The following is a 23,576-nucleotide window of genomic DNA, read 5'->3' as shown; positions in this document are numbered from 1 at the left end:
ATCATCCAATACAGCACAGAAACCATAGTACTCTTGTATAGCAGAGCTTTGGGCCCAGTCCAGACAGGCACTGAATCCCTCCTGTGATAAAAAGCAATCAGATAAATCCAGAGTCAGATTAAATTGAGTAAGTGCTGAAAAGCCTTATTACGTAATAAAGCTATTGTACCATAACCAAGATAAACCTTCACAGAATGCTATTCACAACTCCAGCTATACTCCAGATCCAGAGATGCCATGAAGTCTGCCAGTGACCTGATTGTTGCTAATCTATTTTACGTGGGAGATGTGAAAACTGGCACTGGGCCTCAAAACTAAAACGAGATGGATAGAAGGGATGAGAATTAGTGTGTGCGAGGAGTGCTAAACAGTTTGCAGAATCCGGCCATGGAGTTTAGGCTTGAGTTGGAGTAATTAAAACTTCTTGTTCTTCTTTCTCTTCCTTGCCCCCGAGTCCCCAAATCTATATATTTAAGAAATCATTTTTATTAAGTTGCATCCCATCCTTTTCTGTTTCACAGATTATCAGTACAGGGATTGGTGCCAGCACAGAACCAACCTTGAGAAATGTACTCCAGATATTTTTGCTTGTTCTGCATGTGGCTTTTTCTTCCAACTCAGAGGTAAGTTTTCTTATGATGCAATTGCCTGAGTTATTATTGATAACTGTGAGCATGTCATAGTCCAGATTACAGCTCCCCTTCCATAGATCTCAGGAGAACAGGCTGGGTCATCCCAAGGGATAGTATAGCCAACACAGTTCTCTTAGGCATGGTGACACTGCTCTTCCTTACCTGGTCAAGCCCTAGATAGATTACAGATTTATATAACTTTCACTAGGAAATCTGAAACCATCACTTAAAGTTAGGAAGGTCTGTGAATTTAACTTATGCTCAGTTTCCAGGGAGGGTCAATAATATATAATAACATAAAATTTGCTTTGAGACTATGGGTTCTTCTCAGATTTTAAACCCATAGGAAGCTTCAGGGGGAATGAAACTCATCCATATAAGAACTGAAGATAAAGCTCCACTGAAACTTCAGGAACCGAACTGCTGCACTTCACGCTGCTTACCCCTGGGTGTCCTTTGGCACTGAGAGTATTTTCATGCCTTGCATGTTGCAATTTATACCTTTGTAATGGGATATAGAACACCATCAAACCAGAATTAGCCGCTCACAAATACTGTTGGTAACCTGTCACCTCCATGTTGCAGAAGTGTAATTGTACACATATAAGGCCACCCACTTACACTGAAACATTAAAGCAAGGTGGAATGTGACCTAGCTGTACCTGATTAGCTGGGTATAGATAGTTATTAGGACTGTGCAAAGCTTTGGTCACTGATTCAATACAGAGGAGATTTGGCCTGATTCGGCAGCCTCCTAATCGATCCAGAGAGATTCAATAATTTGGCCATAGACGCAGTTTTATATGGTTTTTCTATGTACCTTGAGGTACCAGGCATGGCTCGTGAATGCTGAGATGATGGGGCAAATGAAGTATCCCACAGGAGCATGGGGGGGTCCCCTACACTCTCAGCAGTGGACCCCCCCACCCCCTGGTTCAGAGACTGGTTCCTCCTGGGTCTGGAGGGGCACCCAAGGTCCCCCCATGGCCAATTGCTGAGCCGGAGGGACACGGGGGGGGGGAAGGGTGCACACTCCCCAGCGGGCCCAAGAGTGGACCGAAAGTACTTCTGGTCCACTTCAGGGTCCACCACTGAGCAGAGGACCCCCCCCCCCCCCCCCCCATGGGATGCTCCATCTGCCTGACCATCTCAGCTGCCTCTGTCCCCACAAGCCGTACCTGGTACCTCAAGGTATGTAGAGAAAAAAAAATAAAGCTGTGTCTATGGCCAAATTGCTGATTCTCTGAATCAGAATTCAATCTTCAGATTCAGCTGAATCAAATCACAACAGTGATCCAAATCAGTGAATCAAATCACTGTCCCCCAAATCGGGCTGAATCCAAATCTGAATCGAATACTGCCTGCTTCACACACCACTAATGGTTATCTGTTGACGATATTTCTGACCCTTTTCACCTGAGTGCCTGGCATGCACTATTGATTTATCTTCATAGCCCCCATGTCAGATTTATTGCCTCCTACAGAATGCTGAATTTGACGCCAACAGCACCCCTAGATCTGAACCAAAACTTTACATCTGAAATCCTCTGAACCAAGAAGTTTGACTCGATTCCCTTGTCTGGCTATAGAAGCTCAGATCCATTTCTGATCACACAGCCACAGGATGAAATGCAGCAGCTTGCCTTAGCCAGTGTTACTTGCTTGGCTCAATGCTAAGAAGCCCTGGCATTGGTTGCTATCTGCCCCTCCCAAACCAATTTTTCCAGAGGCTTAAGGTAATGTTCCTTTTTTACTGCTGATATCAGTTGCAGGCACACTCTGTCTGACACTGGAAGTTTGCCAGCAAGTAAAGTAAAAACATTTCTAGGAAATTAGTAAACAGAAGGATCTGATGGCTTGAAGCACAGCTTAATATACTCATAAAGTGACAGTGGAAAGAAAAAAAAGGTGTATTAATATATGTGTTTCATAATGGAGGATGCAGTTTTAGATGCTGAAGTTAAAAGGCACTGCCTAGCATGCCATTCCATTTGCTCTATAGCAGGCATTCCTAGAAATGTCTAAATTACCCTAAATGCTAAGATGTCAAACCCTCTGCTCCAAATGACTGGGGAGGCCACATTATCAATAAAACACCTGCAATACAACTAGCTTCACTTAAGCTTGCTAAAGGGCAAGAGATCTGCAGAGGACATCAGGTGCTGACAAAGCCTGAGTCACTTAGTAAACTCACTAATATGTCAGAACAGCTATAGAGAAGCTTAGCACTTAACCGGCCTGTAGATGACACAAAGGAATTGCTTGAGTCCTCTTCAGCATTCTGACTTCTACCTGCCCTACGTTTTTATGCTGCTATCCATCTATTCCCCAAGAATGGCCAACTGGTTAGCACACTAACCTGGGATGCAGGTAACCTAAGGTAAAGTCCCTGCTCTGTCTAGAGTTAGTATTTAGCGTTGGTGTCCCACAGGACAGGTGAGCTGGGTTTCCTTCTGAAGTTGGGTCTCCTTCTCTGTGTGCCTCTTGAAGGCTCAGATCAAGTGTAATATCACATTCTGTGAAACATTCACAGCAATATAGCAAAGTCCTTAATGAACCTCATGAGGAGTGAAGCAACCCTTCCTTTTCAGGAACTGAAGGTAGGATCTGGAGCAGATCAGACCTATGATGTCATTGTAGGTCTTATTGCCAGCTAAAGGTCACCGATATAAAAAACCCCAACAGATGATCACCCAAATCTTCAATATTCTTTTTTTATTTAATACTTATTCCTGCATAGAAATGCAATGAGACACCACAGTTTTACCTAGTCTGGCTCATATTTTCACAGCCGTAGAATGTCTCTGAGATCCTTCACTCTGCAGAGTACAGGAGTTTTTACTTCATACATAGGAGCACAGGTCATTGTGAAAACATTACCTTAAGACATCATCCTTTTCTGCAATTTTCCCATTGAAAATTAAGTGCAGTTCAAGATCTCTGTCTTCGATCTTTCTTGGTTGGCCCTGGCTACCGAAGAGATCATCTCTCTCCCTCTAGCCATGGTCTCCTATGACAGCTATATTGCACATGAATTAAGAAACTATAGATAACTAAGAATTTAAGACCAAGCAATTCCTGTAGGGAGAAAACATAGGCATGTTGTATATAGATAGGTGTAAAGTGCCTAGTCCTGAAAAACTCTGAGCATAAGAAGTCAACAGGATGGGTTCCCATAACATGGCTAGGAGACATTTTCCCAGTTGGACCAAGCCAATTCCCATCTGCCCCAGAAAAGAAAAGAACAGCCACTGCCACCCTCTGATACAGTTAAATGAAGCCCTAACTAATAGTGCCCTTTTCATGCTAAAATACGCTTCCACATTCAGAGAGAGGTAGTTATCCATGTTAGCCTGAAGTCAAACAGAAGGCAGGGCAAGGTAACACCTTATGAACTAACTCATTCAGAGAGACATGAGCTTTCATAGGTATCTATGAAATATAGGTATTTCATGCTTCTTCATCAGAAGCATGGCATCAGTAGCATACAGTAATGATCACAACATCTAGTATCATGAAATAGTATACATCCTACATTGAAATATGTCACATGATAACAGATGGCCATGACCTTTAAATACATTTGGGCCTGTATCAGTATATGGATAACAAATCCATAACAAAATTATGATTAAATATTTTTAGGCCTCAGATTTGTCAGATCCTCTGCAGTCTTTAAGTGCCCAATTTATCCTGACAAAGTAGCTATAGCCTACAAAAACTCTTGCCTCTTACAACAAGTCTGGCACCTTATACACTACCTTTCACATTTGGGTCATGAAAGACACCCAGCTCTTGTCACCATGGCACAAAGTGAAAAGGACCTGTTGATTCTTTTTATAAGTTACAAGCTCTTTGTGGCAGAGACCATTTTTCTATTCTTGTACAGAACCTAGTATCAAGGGACCCTTGTCTCTGACTGATATGCTACTACCTGCAAACCAGTAAAATATTGGAGAAATTTATTACAGTTTAGAAAGATGCTCATATACTATAGTCTTGGCCTTTAGTCTAAGAACCTGAATCATCATTAAAAAGCCATGAGCAAAATGTAGCTATTAATATGTGACTGGTTACTGGCTCATAATGAGGGTTTCTTTAGTAGCATCAACTATTCTTCACCAAAACCATGGCAAAATGGTTAAACTTGGAATTGTTTCATTAATGTGCTGATTCGCCCCAGTCTACCTCTTCCACACAAATTAAACAGCAGTATCAAGTGTGACTGCCTTCAGCAATGTCAAAATTTGTGTTTTTTTGGAGTTCCTGTTTGATTGTTTATATATGTGCAAATGACAGGGTTTCAGCTACACAGAAAATGTGCCCAGCATGTCCTGCCGCATGTAACAAGACCTATTTGTATTTTAGAAGGTGCACAGTGGGTCAAAAGACTGACGGTGACTTGCACAGCAGTGACACAACATCCCTCCCTGGCTTTGAGAACCTCACAATGGGATACAACAAATATCTCAGGCCATACTTTGGTGGTATGTCAGATGAACATTTAATCTCTAATAATGGAAAGGTTATATACACTGTTCTCCATGACAGCTATGGACAGGACAAGAAGTAGTGGCCTTCAATTGCAACAAAGTGCATTTAGGTTGGCTATCACAGGAAAAAATATTACAACTGTAAGAATATCTAAGAACTGGTAGAGATTTACTAGGGAAGTTGTGGAATCTCCCTCACTGATGGTTTATAAAAGAAGGTTAGATATCTGTCATGAATGGTTTAGTTATAGTTGATCCTGCTTTAGGGAAGGGAACTTGAGGTCCCTTTCAGCCCTATTTTCTAATATTCTACAAAAGGAGGTATATAGTCAGTATTGTTTATGTAGAAGGAATAAATGTTGCATGGGTTTTGTTCAGCATGAACCTGTTTGAATTTTACCAGTTCACCTGTTTACATTAGCCTGCCTTCACTTAAACCCATCCAACTCTGTTTTCTATTTGTATTTAACTAGAAATTACTCCAAGAGAAACTGTGGCATAAAGAACATGAAGCTCAGAAGTTTCAGTACCTCAGCATAAGGTCTGGCAAATGGGATATCCTGAGCTAAATTCTGCTCTGTCAATACCATGCCATCCCTTTGCTTAGAATTTGCCCCTGTGGTGTGTTTTTCTTAATTGGCATGAGTTTTAGAAGTATCATTCTGGGTGCAAATGAACTAAGCCAGTTTCCTTGGCTAGTTGAACAGTTGCATTTTTCTTTTTGCAAAACTCTTTCCTGTTTAACCCCAGTCTCTGGGGAACTTTTTTTCACTGTGGAACTGAATTGGTTAATTTTTAATGAGCTGTCTGTAGGTTATGCCTTAGATTTTGAGAAAAAAATTAGAAACAAAAAATCACAACTAGCTCTTATTATAACTTTTTGTATCTCATAATATTATTAGGCTTGCTAACATTTTTTAGCTTGTCCTTCTTTTATTCTTCCATCTCTGGTGATAAATCTCTGATACAATGAAATAACATGCAGTAATGATTGCAATGTCTGATACCAAGTAATAGGACAAATTCTTCATTGAAATATGTCACATGGGGCACACGGCTACGAGCTACAAGACAGAATTTTAAATGCATTTGTGCCTGTCAGCATGTAGGTAACAAATCCATAACAAATTGGGTAAAATGTTTAGGATTCAGGTTCCTAAGTACCTACAGTGGAGATCCTCTGTGATACTTAGGTGCCTACACCTCATTCATTTCAATAGGAAGAAAATCCCTGAATGTCTTTGAGGTACTTTTCCTAAGTAACTGTTGAACATGGGTTTTAGGTCACCTAAGTCCTTTTGAAAGTTTTACATTTTATAAAGTCTCTTTAAACAACCGGAGATACAGATTGTAGATAACTAAGAATTTAAGACCAAGCAAGTCCTGGAGGGAGAAAACATAGGCATGTTATATATAGATAGGGGTAGAGTGCCTAGTCCTGAAAGACTCTGAGCATAAAAAAAATCCTGCTGGGCCCAGTTTTGTAGGCCTTCACAAAACTTACAGCAAAGCCAATGGATGAGAAGTAACCCCTATGTTAAGGAATGTTTCTGATCTGATGAATAAAATAACGATCACATTCATGATGATATTATGAAGAAAATAATCAGATCTATTAGTGCATCATTTTAAAGTAATCCTCTTATTTAAAAATAAATAAAACAAAAAGTGAGGGAGCTGTTTCATAGTGACCAGCTGTCATCTTCTAGGGTAGAGCTGCCCTCTTGTGGTGAATTTTAGTTTTAATTCTAGAAAAGATCAGTTGCCCTTCCAAGATATGTGACCTTGATGTTAATATAAAAGTGTGTGTGTGTGTGTGTGTGTGTGTGTGTGTGTGTGTGTGTGTGTGTGTGTGTGTGTGTGTGTGTGTGTGTGTGTGTGTGTGTGTGTGTGTGTGTGTGAGAAAGACAGAGAGAGAGAGAGAGTAACAGATAACCGGACTGGATGAAAGGGAATATTTTACCTCAGTTTTGTCCCAGGAGAAAGGCAGAGAGAGAAGCTTCCCAAGGCTGGGACCTGGCAAAGTTCCCTGTAACTTTGTCTCCCTTTGTCCTCTGTATGTGTGCAGTTAGAAGGAAGAACAACCTGAATACCACATTATTAAAAAAAAAAACATAACGTTACGTCTGCTGGCAAACAGTAGCTCACTGGAACACTGTGTTTGTTCACTGTAAAAGGTTTCCTTAGATCCTCCTTGGCTGGCATTTGGCAACGAATGTGGAGGAAATTGGCACTCTAGAAGCAGGAAAGGGCCCCCAGCACTGGTCTCCATGCTAACTCCTAGCAGTCATTTTCAGTTAATACTATTGTTTGCTTGAAAGTAATAGCAGTTGATTGGAGCTGCAAAGGGTGAGATACTCAAATCTCTTACAAATCCCTAAATTATCAGGTTTTATGCAGGTATACAAATAATTGTAAGAGGCAAAGTCCCAACTTTCTGCACTGGGGGACAGAAGGAAGCACCAGCAGAGCTCTTCCTGAGTCCAGTGCAGCAGTCAGAGAGAAGTAAAGCCAGGACTCCTCCACTGTGTTGCATTCAGGACAGGCTGTGTGAATTGGGGTCCTCATAGCTATTCATGGCTAGCTGCCTCTAGTTCTTTCTCACCCTGGGTGCACCTTCATGAGACATTTACTCGATGAAGCTGGTCATTCTTACCTACTTCTGCAGAATGCTTTGAAATCTATCCATGAAAAGTACCATTAAGCAGCTAAGCATTCGTACCATTATATGTGTGCGAACACGTTCCTAGAGAGCCACTGCCTGCATGGAAGGTCCTCTGCTCAGGGTCAGACAACCACATTTAAAATCAGGATGAAACTTTACCCCATGGTCAAGACTGGCAGGGACAGTGAGGGTTTTGCCTTCCTCTGTAGGCAGGGTGTGATCCTCTTCTTTGGATCTCTCAAGTGTTTTTAGGAGACTATTTCCTGTCCTAGTGGTAGCAGGACATTAACAGAGCCTTCATCCTCCTGGTTTCCCTGTGGCAGGTTAGAGGGTTGGTATTTGAGGGCAATGTACCTGATCTTCTCACAACAGAGTTGTAGAGAAGCAGGTTCACCCCTGTAGATAGATAGGGGTGAACCTGCCTTAATATAGGGCTTGGACTAGAAGACCTCCTGAGATCCCTTCAAGCCCTACATTTCTATTATTCTGTGGTGGCTCATGCATACAGCCAACATTAGTGCATCTTAAGATTTCCCCTGCTGAGGCTACCAAAGACTTCTATCTGCAGCCAAGATGTAAACTTTTGATTGGATTTTGAAATCTCTTGCTCATTTCTGGTCTAGATGTTGGGTCAGTGGCAACCAGGGATCACCACATATGTAAAATTAGAACGGGGCCAATGAAATTCCATGAAGGACTGAGGGCCCATTACTTTAATTGGATGCCCAAAAGCTTTCCATTGCTTTCACTTTTTGCTTCTTTCTAATCTCAGCTTTTCTTTCCCTCTCCAGGAGACCCTGTTCAAATAGCAATGAGCCTAGACATTGCAAGTATTTCTAGTATTTCAGAGAGTGACATGGTAAGTGACATAATCTGAATTAAATATAGGGGTGAATGAGGTCAGCTGAATGTTGCTGCCCTGAAGGGGATCTGACCTTGAGGCACCAGAGTTCAGGGCCAACATATTCAAAAGTGATTAGAGATCTTGTATGTCTGTTCTTGAGCGCTCATTATGACTCAGCCACAGACTTCAGATGAGTCTTTTGGGCCTAGATCCATAGAGGAAATGTGGCCTAGTGATGCTCACCTCATTATCTCACTCATTACCACACCTAGTCTTTAGGTGTCTGTCTCTACAAGTGAAATTCACAAACTCAGGTAAAGTGCTTAGGAATAGGATTCATGAGAGACAGACCACTGACAGAAGGTGTTTAAGATAGCCAACAGGTAATGCCAAAGACTATGATGTGTCAAAAATCCCCCATTACTTTCAGACAGAAGTGCCTAACTCTCAGCTAGGTTTCTTTGTGAGACCAGGATTCACAGGCATTATATCTTTGGGACCAACGTTAAAGAATGGGTGGAAAATGGGTCTCTCTCAAAGACACACACAGATACTACACCCAATCTATAGCCTGATAATTAGGATACTGGAAAGTAGATGTGGGTTTAAAGCCTCTCCAGCTGAGGAAGGCATTGGACCCAGTTCTCCCATTACATTGATGAGTGTTCTGACCACTGAGTTGTCCCATAGAAGGTGAGTGGTGGCAGCATTACCACCCTGTTTCTGAATGAAAATCGTCATGGCTGGTGTGTTTATTGTTCAACTCAGTACTGTTGGTGTGTGTTAGGTGAGCACACCTACCAGATCTGGGACTCAAGTGGGAGGATCCCTAGTTACCAGGTACTGAGAGGCCTTAAGCATGAGATCAATGTCTGGATAGTCAGCAGTCAAGATGGAATGAGCAGTAGTGGAACTTAAGGGGCTGTAGTAACTTTACTGGCAAAAAATTAAACAACTAGAGCGGGTGTTTGTGCATGAGATTATGGGAAGTACATTTCTAAATTCCATATCACTGTAGTTCAGACATACCCCCTACTACCTTCATGTCTCAGTTCATCAACTTCAAGGAGACTGTGGGCACATCTACATATGTCCCTGACTGTGCAGTCATTTAGTATTTGCTTTAGCTAGTACTGCACAGTCCCAGCAGCACACGGATCCTTTTCAACCCTACTGTGCCATACCAATGAGCTACTGTGCGGTAGCTCATTGCTACTGAGCAGCAGTAGTGACTTCAGTTAGTGCCTGTAGCAATGAGCAAAGTTATGTCACTGTAGCAATAAGCTACATCACCCTAGCTCACCATAGTTTCATAGTTTCTAGGGTCAGAAGGGACCTGAGCAGATCATCTAGTCTGACCCCCTGCTATGGCAGGAAAGAGTACTGGGGTCAAACGACACCAGCAAGGTGTTCATCTAACCTCCTCTTAAACACGCCCCAGGGTAGGGGCCAGCACCACTTCTCTTGGAAGCTGGTTCCAGACCCTAGCCGCCCGGACCGTGAAGTAGTGCCTCCTGATATCTGACCTAAACCTACCCTCTCCCAGCTTGTGACCATTATTCCTGGTCACTCCTGGCGGTGCTCGGGGGAACAGTGACTCCCCCAGTGCCTGCTGTTCCCCCCTCATGTAGACACACTCTGTAAGAACAAAATGTATTATTAGCTATGAAATTCTCAGAGAGTGAGGTAATAAAAGCCAATCATTTCTAAGCTAAACAGGGATGGCAAAAAGGGTTTGACTGAGGCTCAGCCATTTTTATAACCCAAGTCCCTTTAAGATGACTCAGGTTGGCTGTCCAAAATGATGGCGCCCAAAACTGCGATTTTTGGACAACACCCCCTTTGGACACCAAGCTTTGGACACTTCCTCCCCCATACTTTGTAGCATTTAATCTCACTTTCCCTTTGCCTTGAAGCATCCCCTCTAGCTCATTTAGAAATGGCATTGCACATTCTTCTAGAAGAAGCCAACTCCAATCCTTCTTTTCAGCTTGGAGATGATAGGGGAGTAAAGTGAGTTAAAGCAGAGCAGTCTCTGGAGACCAGAGGGCTTGCAAGACTGCCATCCCTAGGGAAAATAGAAAAGGAAAATAACCAGGAGGAATTTTCCTTATGCAAACTTTTCTGGTCCATTCCTATTATATCAAAGGCTTAGAAACATTTTTTCCATGAGTTTATCTGCAGAAAAGTACAGTTGAGGGTCAACCAAAACTATTCCTTTCTGAGATTTTTAAACAAGCAGTTTGACTTTCTGTTTTGAAATTTGGGTTCCTTTAATTTTTAATAAGGTTTTCAACTCATGCCCCTGCACCCCTTCCACTCCTCCTTCACCACCACCATGATAAATAAAGTATATCATTGGACATTCTTTTTTCTGGTTTTTCAGTTTGGCCACTGAACCAAAAAAATCAATTATTCACACAGCTCTAATTAAAGGCCCTTGTAAAATAGCCCCATATTACAGTAGTTTTCTCCTCACCGTCCTGCCCACATTCCCCTGGTGTCAAGAAGATCATTACAGAGGCATGCTCTATAGCTAGATAAATAACTGAAATGACCCCAAGGTTTTCACCTTCATCATCAGTATTAATAATTCAGTGCACAGAAACTCATAGAAGTGCATCATTTCATTCACTTAAGTGGTGAAATAGGACATCTTTTTTTCTCCTAACAATTTGGGCATAAAATTTGAAGAGTAAAGATAATATGATGATATCTGATATTTATTTGGCACCGTTTACACCAAAACACATTACAAATTTTATACTAAATCATAAGGAACTGCTCCCCAACCACAGAAATGCAGCCACATCTTGTCTGTAGCATGGTAGCAGCTTAATGCTGCACAGCACTGCTACACAACAGTTTTTGTTGGCCCATAACTACCAACTCCAGACCAGAACGTAGAGACAACCTTTACAGAAATACCAGACCTCACCAACTGCATTTAACTGGGGATTACTTAAGGGTCCTATCTGTCCAGAAGGCTCAGTAAAGACTTACTTTGTATTCCTTATACCTGAGCACAGCTTCTTGCTTTGTCAGAGGGCAATATAAGAATATTTCAGCCAATCTGAAACATCTGGGGACTTTCAGACAGGCTAGATAGCAAAGCCAAGATGAACTATGACTGGAAACTGTGATTAAATTTCCTTCTCTTGCAAGGCTTTGGAGTTTTTCATCTACCTACATTTTTTACCTAAACTGAAACCTTTGCTCACCAGACTAAAACTACCATTAGTACTGAGTTATGTGACCCTTCCAAAGAACAGCATTATTCTACTCACCACCACTGGGCCCTCTCTATAGCAGTTGGGAGGTAATCTTTTTGGCAGGCTGCCACAAATTAGTCCCACACCCTCCATGAGTACCAATCCGATGCTCTTCACCTGGAGAATCTACTGTTCTGTTTTCTGTCCCCTGCTCTGTGCTCTCTGTCTAATCTGCTGCCCTACTTTTTGCTCCCTGCCCTATCTGCCACTGTATTGTCTGTCCCCTCACCGATCTGCCAGGTGCCACACACACACTCTGCCTGTGTCCCCGTTCTATATTTTGTATATATTGCACAATACCCTTTAGTGTCATAAACAAATGAGGGACTTCCAGTAGAGTGAATAGTTTAAATTCGGGTGACTACATTGTTTATTGAACTTTAAGTATTGATGTAAGACTAATGAAGTTGCAGCTGCTTATCTGCTTTTCCTAATTTTGGCTACTTGTATGTTTCATGATCATATATCTATATGGTACCTACACCATTTTGGAAGAAATATCATGGCTGAATTTTAATATGAAATTGATTTCACGTGTGGCCTGGGGTAATCCAATCAACCTTTCTGTTTTGTCAGCTGCAAAATGGGGCTGTGATACTTACTGACTCCTTAAACAGTTTAAGGTTTTGGTGAAAAGCATAATAGCAATCTAAGTAGTATGGTAGTATGTTATTACCTACTATTTTCAAAGAGAACACTCAGGGATATCAGTAAGAGAAATAAGTTATGCAAACATAATTAATGAAGGTTATAAATAAAATCTACCACCATTGTCCTGTATGTTCTAAGCTGAGTTTTTAGCTGTTAAAATTATATATAAGCTATCTTTTGCACTATTTCCATAACCTTTGGGAAAGACAACAATTAGTACTGATTATGACTGAGACAGTGCTTTTGGTATCAAAGAAAAATATATGGCTAGATTTTGAAGACTATGGTTCAGCCACATGAATGAGTTTATTTCTTAGAAACTGGACATTAACACCTTCACATTGCTGTTACTGAGTATCTTCTTGTGTCTTTCTTTCTTCTTTAGGACTACACTGCTACAATATACCTGCGGCAGCGATGGACAGATCCCCGCCTAGTTTTTCATGGCAACAAGAGCTTCACTCTGGATGCCCGTCTGGTGGAATTCCTCTGGGTACCTGACACATATATAGTGGAGTCCAAAAGGTCTTTCCTGCATGATGTAACAGTGGGGAATCGCCTGATAAGATTATTCTCTAATGGCACTGTCCTGTATGCCTTAAGGTAAGTCAGTGTGCTGTTGGGGACCAATAGATTATTAAATGACATGAGACCAGAATGTATGTAGCTTGGTGTATGATTTATGGTTAATAAGAGCTCTGGGATCAAAAGGCCTCCAATTTTTATGTTACTTTATCTCACCCTCACAGCCACCGCAGTTACAACTGTCAGTTATATGTCTCGTCATAATATCTGGGAATCCTAGTTAAGGATCAGGGCCCCCTATTGTGTCATTGTACAGACCAACAGCATCTGATATGGTACTTGACCAGAGAGCTTACAAACATGATATAACAGGTGGACAAAACAATCAGACCTAAGCAGCCAGTGGGAAGACAATAAAACAAAAAATAAATTAAGCATACGTCTACAAACCTTGGCTTCTTTCTTGCTTGACTGGTGCCCAGCAGGTCTGATTTGTAGGGATCAGGGCACATGGTCCTTTAGCTAACTAAAGGCACCTGTGCCTTATGTTGCTAAATTTCCCATACATCTAGGATCCTTATTTACACCATAAAACTCCTGAACAACCCCGATTAGGCCATGATCAGAATTTGTACTTTAGTGGTACCTCTCTGGTTCTATCAGTCTATTCACTTCCAAAGTCAAAGTTATCTAAAAGACATAACTCTGTGATCTGTTATCTGTTATAAAAATAGAGAGATTCTACAGCATGCTTTTACTGAAAACCTTCTAAACTCTCTCCCTTTGTAGAATCACAACTACTGTTGCATGTAACATGGACCTGTCAAAATACCCCATGGACACTCAGATGTGTAAACTGCAGCTGGAAAGCTGTAAGTATAACATTCTACAGAAGACTGAAAATATTTCCCTGACTCATTTTAAGCCTGTTTATTCATATGTAGGTGTCCATTTCAAATATTTGACTTCAGCTAATGCAGTCCTCTCAAAATGCACTTTTGTCCCTGCGAATATGGAAATGTTCAAGAGGAAAACAACTCATCTCAGTTCCTCAAATGAATAGGATCATTATTACATGGCATAGAATGTACCTGTCACCCTGGTCCCCAGGTGTAGTCCACACCGATTGGGATGACAGTAAATAATATCTTCTCCGAAAGGCTAACAGATATTTCAATCTTTCACCTAAAGTATTAAAGTATAGCATCTTTCTCCAGTGTTTAAGTATATTACTTCAGGGACTGTGCTTTGGTACAGCAGGTGTACAATAGGACCCAAATTTTCAAAAGATCATTCAGTTACCACCCATGCCACATGCCATTTGCACTAGGCAAGCCACGTTTGTGTTTGTGCTCAAGCTTGTCTCTGCCTTGAGTGTACATGTTAAAGCATGCCCTTGAACAAGAAGACACGTGCACTTATGAAAATTAAAAAGGAGAATGGCTAAGGCAAAATTTCGTTCTAAGAGTATAATGACTGACTTGATTGTTTTCCATAGTAATAGTTATGTCAGTTACTGATGAATTAAGCAAATGCATTGCAAATAATTTCACTGACCTGTAAGGGGCATGTGTCTACATAACTAAGAAAGTCCCACATCTACAGTTAGCTGATATCCTTAATGGAATACTGAGTGCACTGCTTGTACCATTGCTTCTAATTCTGCCTCAGGAATAAACAATGGACTTTTGTCTTCAATGCACTCAGCCAAGCATCTTTCACATGTGCCAGAGAGGTAGGAGGTGATGTATTAAAGGTTTGTTGCTTGCTGAAGCTAAAGCCTAGCCTAACTCAGGAAGGAACAGGAAGAGCTTACTCATCTGCGCCCTTTGTCACAGTAACATAAATGGTGACAAGTGTGGGGGCTCAATTCTGCAACCCTTATATGAACAAGGGCTGTCAAAATATACCAGGGACACCCCTTCTGGATCAGGAATTCTGGAGAAGGACTGTTTCTTGGTTATTTAATCTCAGTGGCCAAGATATTGCAAAACTGAACAAGAGACAAATATACAGGTCATCAAATAATAGTTTCCAGAAGAGCTTAGAGCACCAAAAGGTTTTCACAAATACAGTATAGCTTTCAAGATGGAATATCTCTGCTTCGGAGTCTCAAGAGGCCAAATATCCTTTGTGTAGACAGGCCTTTTTCTCAGTCCTTGTGCACTTGGACATATCTATAACTGAGAAAGGGAACAGGGAACATGGCTCAGATGCAACAACTCATGAATATCTCAATACAGTTAAGGACTTGCCCAAATAATGCAAGAACAAAAACAGCGGGAGCTGCCACCCAACCTGTAATGGAAGCTCTGTTCATAATTCGCAGCTCCCTGTCTCAAACTGCGCATCTCTCATCCATCTTCCCTGAGTGTTACTTAAATACAGCATTTGAAACAATATCTCTGAGCTGCACTTCAAGAGGAACAAGGCACCAGTCCCATCACAAAAAGACAGACATTAACCGGGCAGTCCTTCTTGCTGCTATACTTCTGAATCCCTGAAAAAAAGCATCAGCCATCTCCCATTTAATGTCACAAAAGGAACTGTCTGGAATCTCATTATTTAAAGACCAGGTTTGACTTGCCAGCTACTAGAACAGTGTTCCTATGGAAGCGCATATTATTTTCACATTAAAATCATATTAGTTCATCATGATTAACTTTATTACAAAGAATAGCACCTGAAATAATAATGATTGGCCTCTTCTTTTCAAGTGTAGCTGATTTCAGCCTTTTTTAAAAGTAATTGGGCCCTATGTCATGCTCAGTTGCTGTATAATTCCAGTGAAATTACATGCACATTGCCAACTAGAGATTTCATTAGGATAAATGCCTGGAATTAATGCTATTTAAATATATGCCAGATGAATTAACAGCCATCTATCATTTATTATAAAGTTTCCCTCAGTAACCACAATTGTCATTATTACAAAACTGCCAGAAACTTTGAAAAGTCACATGCCTAAGATTTGTACCCTGGGAATTAGGCCCTGTGCACATAATTGAAGAGCACATCAGATGCAAGCACCAGTAATTTGTGTCTAATAGAAAACACAATTAGACAAACAACAGAGTTGAAAGTAGGTTTATTTTTCCTAAAAGGCATGAACTGGCGGCTATCAGCATGAGAGTCACCAGTCATTTTTCATAGCCTGACATTAATTAAAAGAATCAAATTAATGAGAGTAATGGGCCTGTTTACCAAATTAGTGTGACTTGTTTGAGCTGGATGGCTACAAAGCAGCAAATTCAGGTTATTGCAAAAATGGCTCTTTTCAATTTGTGGCCATTTAAATTATTCTAAAAATTCCTTTAATTATTAAATTATTGTATTGTGACTATTAGACTATTTAAATTAAAACATTTAGCTAATTGCTATTTAAATTCCCAGGGCCAGAATTTTAGCTAGCGTGAGCAGCTATGTTGATGTGCACCATCTTAAGACTTAGTGGGCACTTCTACACGTGACACTATGTCACCCAAGTGGCGCACTACGGTGATGTAGCATCAGCAAGCACAAACTGTGATGCCAATGCTACATCACCATAGCAACAAACTACCTCGCTCTAGTGTGCCACTACAGCAACATAGCTACTAAATATAACTGTGCACCGCCAAGACAGCGCAGTAACGGCTGTTACTGCTCTGTCATTTGGTACTTCCTAAAGCAAGTACTAAATGACAACACAGTAACAACTGCTCCATGGGGTGCACATGTAGACACACCCAGCCCTTGGACCCACTGTTTTCACGGAAGGGAGCTCAGCCTCAGAATCAGTGGGAAAGGGTATATCTATATGGTACAGCCAAAGGCAACACCATGCAGATACCCAGCTTTATGTACAGTAGCCCTGGAACTGGAAACAGTGTAGCCACATCAGTTCAGCAGGGAACCTGGCCTAATTAGCACTTTTGGAAAGCAGGGCTTATTTCTTCAGGGACAACATTGTGCTAACATACATATTGTACTTCTGGTTCTGGATATAAAATATTCAGAGCTGACTCAGGGCATCTGTGCCAGATATTTCCCTATACTATGTAGACAGCTATGAGAACATAGCATGACAACATAGGAGAGTAGCTATATTTATAACAGCTCAGCAATTTCATCTACAATCTCATACGAAATCCTAAAGGAAAAGAAAATCTATCCTGAAATTTGATAATGTTCAAAAAAGGCTTGGTCAAGTTTGATTCCAGATCTCTGGGAATGGGTAAGTACACCAGTGATTCACTGTTTGTTTTTATCAGCTCATCCACTGTGATGCCATATGGTGGAAGTAATTATGCCTTACAATCATTTCAAATACTTATCTACATGCTTTCAAACAATTTAGGGCTGAGAAAAGTTTCCTCATTTTTAAAAATGTTAAAATATTTTTTTAAAACACTGAATGCAAATAAAGCAAAATGGGAACTGATACTCCATTGCCTCACATGCAACTTTGCCATTATCCTATGCAAATTTCAATCTAAATTTGATCTGTTAGAGCAAAAGCATGATTACTCCAAACCTGTCCATTTTAGCTAATTGTTTAAAGTCATGACACAATTTGTGTCCATCTCATACCCAGAACTCCTTAGCTAAACATTTCTGAGTCTCTCCAGCAGAGGACAGTATAACAATAATGCACTGGCTAGTTCATGACAGTAATTAATACATTTTTTATGATCTCTGCAGGGGGATATGATGGAAATGATGTAGTGTTCACTTGGCTGAGGGGGAATGATTCAGTCCGAGGCCTGGAAAATCTCCGTCTGTCTCAGTACACTGTGGAACATTATTATACCCTAGTCACAAGGTCCCAGCAGGAAACAGGTAAAGCAGAGAACTGGAACCTCAAGAATGTGTATGTCATAAGTATCTATCATTTTTTCTTCCTTCTATGCAGCAACATATTTGAGCTGAGAAGACCCAAGCAGTGAACTCTTAGCAGACCTAGCTCTGTTAGAGAACAGACAATAGCATCTCTTCAACAAGAATAAGGGATGTCAGGTGGCAAAATCAAATTCATTCAAGATGGCCTGTAACAAGTAGAAAATATGGGATTTGTTACCTTCCTGAAATCCAATTGATATAGTTTCACTTTATTGTATCAAACCCAATAGATCCTGCTTCCATGTCTGCAAACTATAACTATTGTACTGGGTATTCCAGATAACATGCACAATAACTGCTATCAAAACTAACATATTAAACATTCCTTGGTTTCTAAAAGATGCTTCTATATTGATGAAATGAGGCTGCATTATTTGTAGTCCATTTTATCTCTCAGGTGGCATACCTGCCTGTCTGTATTGTCACATCATATATGCAATGATGAAGAGAAAAAAATCCACCCTCAAGTGACTAGATTTTCAAAATGAACCATGTTCCTGAGTGTTGAACAAGAAAGGATCAAATGTTTTCTGCATCCAAGTTTTTGACACTCTGTATTCAGATCCTACCAAGATATGGCCTCACAGTCTTTCTTTAAAAGGGGATTTGTATTTAAGAGTACAACTATAAAAAACCATGCAAACTGCTACACAGCTTGTGTTCCACTGGTGGTGATCCGTGTTTAACAGGAATAATGTTCTGTCTAGAATGCTATACAACACACAGATGCCTATAGACACTAAATAATACATGCATTTTACATTATCATTTGAGGCATGTGTTGCAGCAGTTCTGTGGTACAGCAAAAACTTGGAGTCCCTGAGCACAGTCTCCAGACCAGCTGTAACATCAAAGAGTACTTCTGTTTTCTCTGGTTTTAGAACTATACCATATGATGCTTCCATTTCCTGCCAGCCTCATAAGTTCAAACAAGAGCCATCCCTCACCATCCTTGCTTTTGAATGTAGTAATTTATTGGACCAAGCATGTTAACCTACCCTTAAAGTCATTATTGACCAGATCCTTAGCCAATGCAAATTTATATTGCATCATGGAAAGCCATGGAACTATATCAATTTACACCATGTGAAGAGTTTGTCCATAGATAAACATGTCATTGAGGCCATATTCATTTATAGGGTTGCTGTCAGATCATGATTAGCCTGAGACGCAGCATTTCTGAGAAATAAAATCTCCACAGCACCAGAACATTAGAAAAATGACTCTGTCTATCTGTTTATATTTTTCTTTCTTTTTCCTCCTTTTTTAACGTTCTGGTGTGTAAATGCCAAAAACTTACCCCCTGCAGTGTTTCCAACTCAGATACTACACCCTCAGCTAGCTGCATGACAAACTGACTAAACACAAAGTAGACTGGCCACCATCAAGCAGTTACCAAGCAGCATGAATGATCCTGTAGGTTTAATATAGCAGAGTAGTACCTATAGGCCTTCTATGTCAATGGAAAGTCCACTGTTCCCTTTAGTGAGCAGCGAATCAGACTTTTAACCTGACAACATCCCTGTGAAGTATCAGCTCTTCTCTAGGTTATGGAAGAGCACTAAGAAAGAACAGCTCCAGGTTGAAAGCCTGTAACGTGCTTCATGATAACTTAAATACTTTTTCCTGGGGTGTATGGTTAACTTACATTATATGTTGTTCTTGTTTAAGAAATGGCTATATACTGATAAATAAAAGATAAGTTGGGCAAATCACCAGATGAGAGCTTGATCTCTGCTATGTCTGAATCTTTCTCAGACTGGATAGACATCTTACTTTCCTGGCATTTGTCATCATTTTCCCAATAGGCAATTACCCAAGACTGATTCTGCACTTTGAACTGCGAAGAAATGTCCTTTACTTCATTCTGGAGACCTACGTCCCTTCTACTCTGCTTGTCGTCTTGTCCTGGGTTTCCTTTTGGATCAGCCTGGATTCAGTTCCTGCAAGAACCTGCATTGGTGAGCTGCTGTTTGTAGAAGGGCACTTCAGGCACAGACAGACAGGTGGCCTCTGATGTTCAGCAAAATTACAGCTTTCCTTAGACTAGCCAGGAAATAAATAGCAACAAGCAAAGAGGGCCTAATCAAGCTTCTGTTTGGATACATGGAAGAGAGCCAGACAACAAGCATAAGGCACATGGAGGAGTATGTTTTTGTTGTTGAAAGTTTTCCCTGCCTTTCACCAGAGCTCTGAAGGGCCAGGGTTCCATGTTGATACAGAAAACCAGGTACATCCTGCCCCACCACATCTGGCTTGTCTCTACCTACCAAGATTCCTACACCTGGGTTATCATCACAAGAAGTTACATTAGGTTAGATAGTGCACATGCAACTTCTCCCAGCAAGGGCATTTTTGCAACACCTGGAAATAAGAAGACAAAAGGAGCCCAGTTCCTATTGCAGCCATGCTAAAGTGTGAGAGCAGTGCAAAGGGTCTGGCGATTTATACAAACACATAATCTGTATGTGACTGGGGCCCTTCTCAAGGGTTGCTGGCTGCACTTTTTGCTGTGTCAGTCTGTGCAAAGTTCCCAAAACAGGATAAGTAGGTGAAAGAATTGGATCTGTAAGGTGTTCAGCTCCCTGTGCAAATAACGCCACAATGAGCACAAGAATCAAGTCCTTTGTTTCCTGCGGTGCCAATGAAATGCTTTCCCATGGTAGATGAAAATACTGATTTCCCTGCTTTACAGGAGTGACAACTGTGCTGTCGATGACAACTCTGATGATTGGCTCTCGGACCTCACTATCTAAAACTAACTGTTTCATAAAGGCCATTGATGTTTACCTTGGTATCTGCTTCAGTTTTGTTTTTGGTGCCCTGGTGGAATACGCCGTTGCTCACTACAGTTCATCACAAAAATGTGCAACCCAACAGCCTCAACAGGTATGAGCTGTCTCAAGGAGTAAGGTCATGCTTGATCAACAAGAGTTGGTACTCAAGAACTGGCAATCCAGTAACAGAATAATAACTGCATGGCTGTTTTGTTTTTATTACGTATTTCTATGGTGGGCATAAAACTCAGTTTGTCAGTCACATAACATGAATCCTCATTAGCACCGTTTCCCTTTTATCCTGCAACTGTGAAGCAGACTGTTTCCCAGGAGCTTCCATAAATTAAGTAGGGCTGGGCAAGCTTAGTGTTTGGACAGAAGACCTACAAGTAATGTTTTGGTGCTTCATGACAGTGTGGCATGATTGAGAAGAATGGCACTTGCTGAATGTCTAGATTTCATGACCTGGAGCACTGACAGGGACAAAACCTTGAGGTACAATGCACAGGCTTCTGCCACTTTTTCCCTTAGTCAACAGCAGTGGTAATCTCTAATTCAGAAAGGGACTTAAGTCACCTGGCCACTATAGCAAAATCATCAGCCTTGAGTTAATGAATGTTGAGCATCTGAGAATGGGATTCATAAAGTCAGCAATCCTAGTGGGGACCTGTCTAAAATAACAAGTAGGAGACCCTGAGGGGAGTGGAATGTCATAAATCTCAGGGGTCTCTACAACGTATGTACCTAACTCTGGGCTTCATGGAGTGTTTCTCTAAAGTTAGGCACCTAAGTCAGCATGAAGGAGGAATCAGTCATTTATTTCAAAACCCAGCCAGGAGGAATTAGGCACCTAAATCCTATATCCATTTGTGAATCTAGTCCTTATTCTGTTGGGAGCAGCCACCAAAGGGGGGAGATGCACTGAGCCAGGGTATACCCAGATCCCACCCTCTAACACTGAATGCATTCTGTAATCTTCCAGGGATCTACAAAGGAATATAGCAAAGAAACTGAAGACGTTAACATCATTGACATCCTCAACAGCTCTGACTCCAGCTATAAGCGGAGCATAAGTTTTACTAGCATTGAGATCTCTAGTGATAATGTCAACTATGGTGACCTAACCATGAAGACCCATGAGAAGATTAAGTTTGCTTTGAGGAACAAAATGCACAGGATCATCAACTATTTCACTATTCAGAATCCCAGCAATGTTGATCATTACTCAAAATTGTTCTTCCCTTTATTTTTCATGCTTGTCAATGTGTTTTATTGGGCTTATTATCTTTACTTTTAAAAAATGTCATTTTTTGTTCTGACACTGCAAAGATGTAGGAATCCTGTTATTGCTACACTGTACCTATGGATTAACCTCACTAGAGTGAACACAAAACAAAATGTTTTGTCGTGTTGCCTGTGTTGCTAAAAAGAAGCATGGTAACATGTGTGGTTCCTATTCATTACTGTACAGAAATATCAGTACTTCATCATTTGTGGCTGCTACTCTGGTCTCCCCACCACAGTTTTATCAAGTCTCTGTGCTGGGGACCAGTGCTACAAATGTACTTTCCAATGCAGTGCATCCCAGTGCTGATGCTCTAATCTGTGTGGAAGCTTAAGCAAGAGAGCTGAAGTACTAGGATGATGACAAACCATGACGGTTACTGGAAACATTTGAGATCAGCTTTATTGAAAAGCCTCGTTTAGATCCTCAAGAGCATTTTAGATTTTATTTTTATTTTGTGTTTCCAAGAAAAAAAAGTAATAGGGGAACTGTCACTGCTGCCTCAATAGCTCTTTCTGTTCAAGCAACAAAAAGTAAAGGAGCATTAGTGTGATGATTATAGAAAGAAGCAGGTCTGTCATACTGGCTTTCCTTATTTAAGGGTGCAAGGCCGCGCTAGAGCACTGAGCTCCAGCAGGTTGGGACAAACATACCTTTATTTCTTGCTGCCTTTAATTAATCCCAGTCTTATCCCTAAAGGAAAACAAAGCATTTCACAAGTCACAGACCAATGCAGTTCCTTAGCACTTGAGAAATGAGGAATGCCATGTAACAAATGCATGTCTTTGCTTTGTAACCACCATTTTTGCCCTGCTCCTTGGGCATGTCTACATGTGCCCCCTACAGCACAGTTATTACTGCACCTCATTGATACAGCAACATAGCATTGGCAGGCCCAAACTGTGATGCCAACACTATGTCGCCATAGCAACAAGATACGTCACGGCAGCATGTCGCTGTAGCAACAGTGTTACATGTAAATGCACCTCTTGAGTTTCATTTCAATACAGGTCTTCTGTGGTCAAGTGTGAGTCAGTGATTTTCCCCTCTAAACAATCCTATTCATCCCACAGAGCAGCCCTGCTTCAGCTTTTGCTGCCCCCAGACAATCCCTGCCACAAATTGTATACAAGGGCATCCAGTTCATCCCTTCTCCCAGCTGTGCCGACTCAGCTCTGGGGAGGCCAGGGCCAGGCCCACACAGCAGGAGCTTCCACTCCCACATTCTCCCCGCCTTGCTGCCCAGCAGCCACTGAGAGGCACAGGCAGGACTGTGCACCTGCGAGCCGCACAGCTGGCAGTGGCAGCTGGGCAACGGGGGGGAGGGGGGAAGGGAAGCAGAGGCCCCCACAAACTGAGCCCAGTCCTGGCCCCAGTCCCAGAGCCCCCAAACCCAAGCCAGCACAACTGTGGGGGAGGCACTCTCCTGCCCTGCTGCTGCTGACCACCAGCTCAGCTGGGCTCAACCTTCTCTGCCAGCCTGCTGGGAGGTGTGCAAAAGTGCCCCTAACCTGCCAGCCTTGACCAGTGCAGGCAGCCTCACCCCCAAAG

The 23,576-nt window shown here is 41.5% G+C and overlaps 1 protein-coding gene across 1 annotated transcript; it reads left to right on the top strand.

Annotated features, from left to right (window-relative positions):
- The first annotated feature begins 528 nt into the window (after nucleotides 1-528).
- On the top strand, nucleotides 529-22,954 carry GABRP (gamma-aminobutyric acid type A receptor pi subunit). Its single transcript, XM_019535376.1, has 9 exons — nucleotides 529-623; nucleotides 5,001-5,119; nucleotides 8,582-8,649; nucleotides 12,943-13,160; nucleotides 13,872-13,954; nucleotides 17,766-17,903; nucleotides 19,772-19,924; nucleotides 20,659-20,852; nucleotides 21,723-22,954. The coding sequence occupies exons 1-9, from the start codon at nucleotides 568-570 to the stop codon at nucleotides 22,035-22,037; spliced, it is 1,344 nt and encodes a 447-aa protein (XP_019390921.1). The 5' UTR covers nucleotides 529-567; the 3' UTR covers nucleotides 22,038-22,954.
- Nucleotides 22,955-23,576: the final 622 nt, after the last annotated feature.

Source organism: Crocodylus porosus, unplaced genomic scaffold (assembly GCF_001723895.1).
Source record: "Crocodylus porosus isolate Cpor-Errol unplaced genomic scaffold, CroPor_comp1, whole genome shotgun sequence".
Lineage (NCBI taxonomy): Eukaryota > Metazoa > Chordata > Crocodylia > Crocodylidae > Crocodylus > Crocodylus porosus.
The sequence above is the reverse complement of the archived record's forward strand: the minus strand, read 5'-3'. Positions and strand labels throughout refer to the sequence as shown.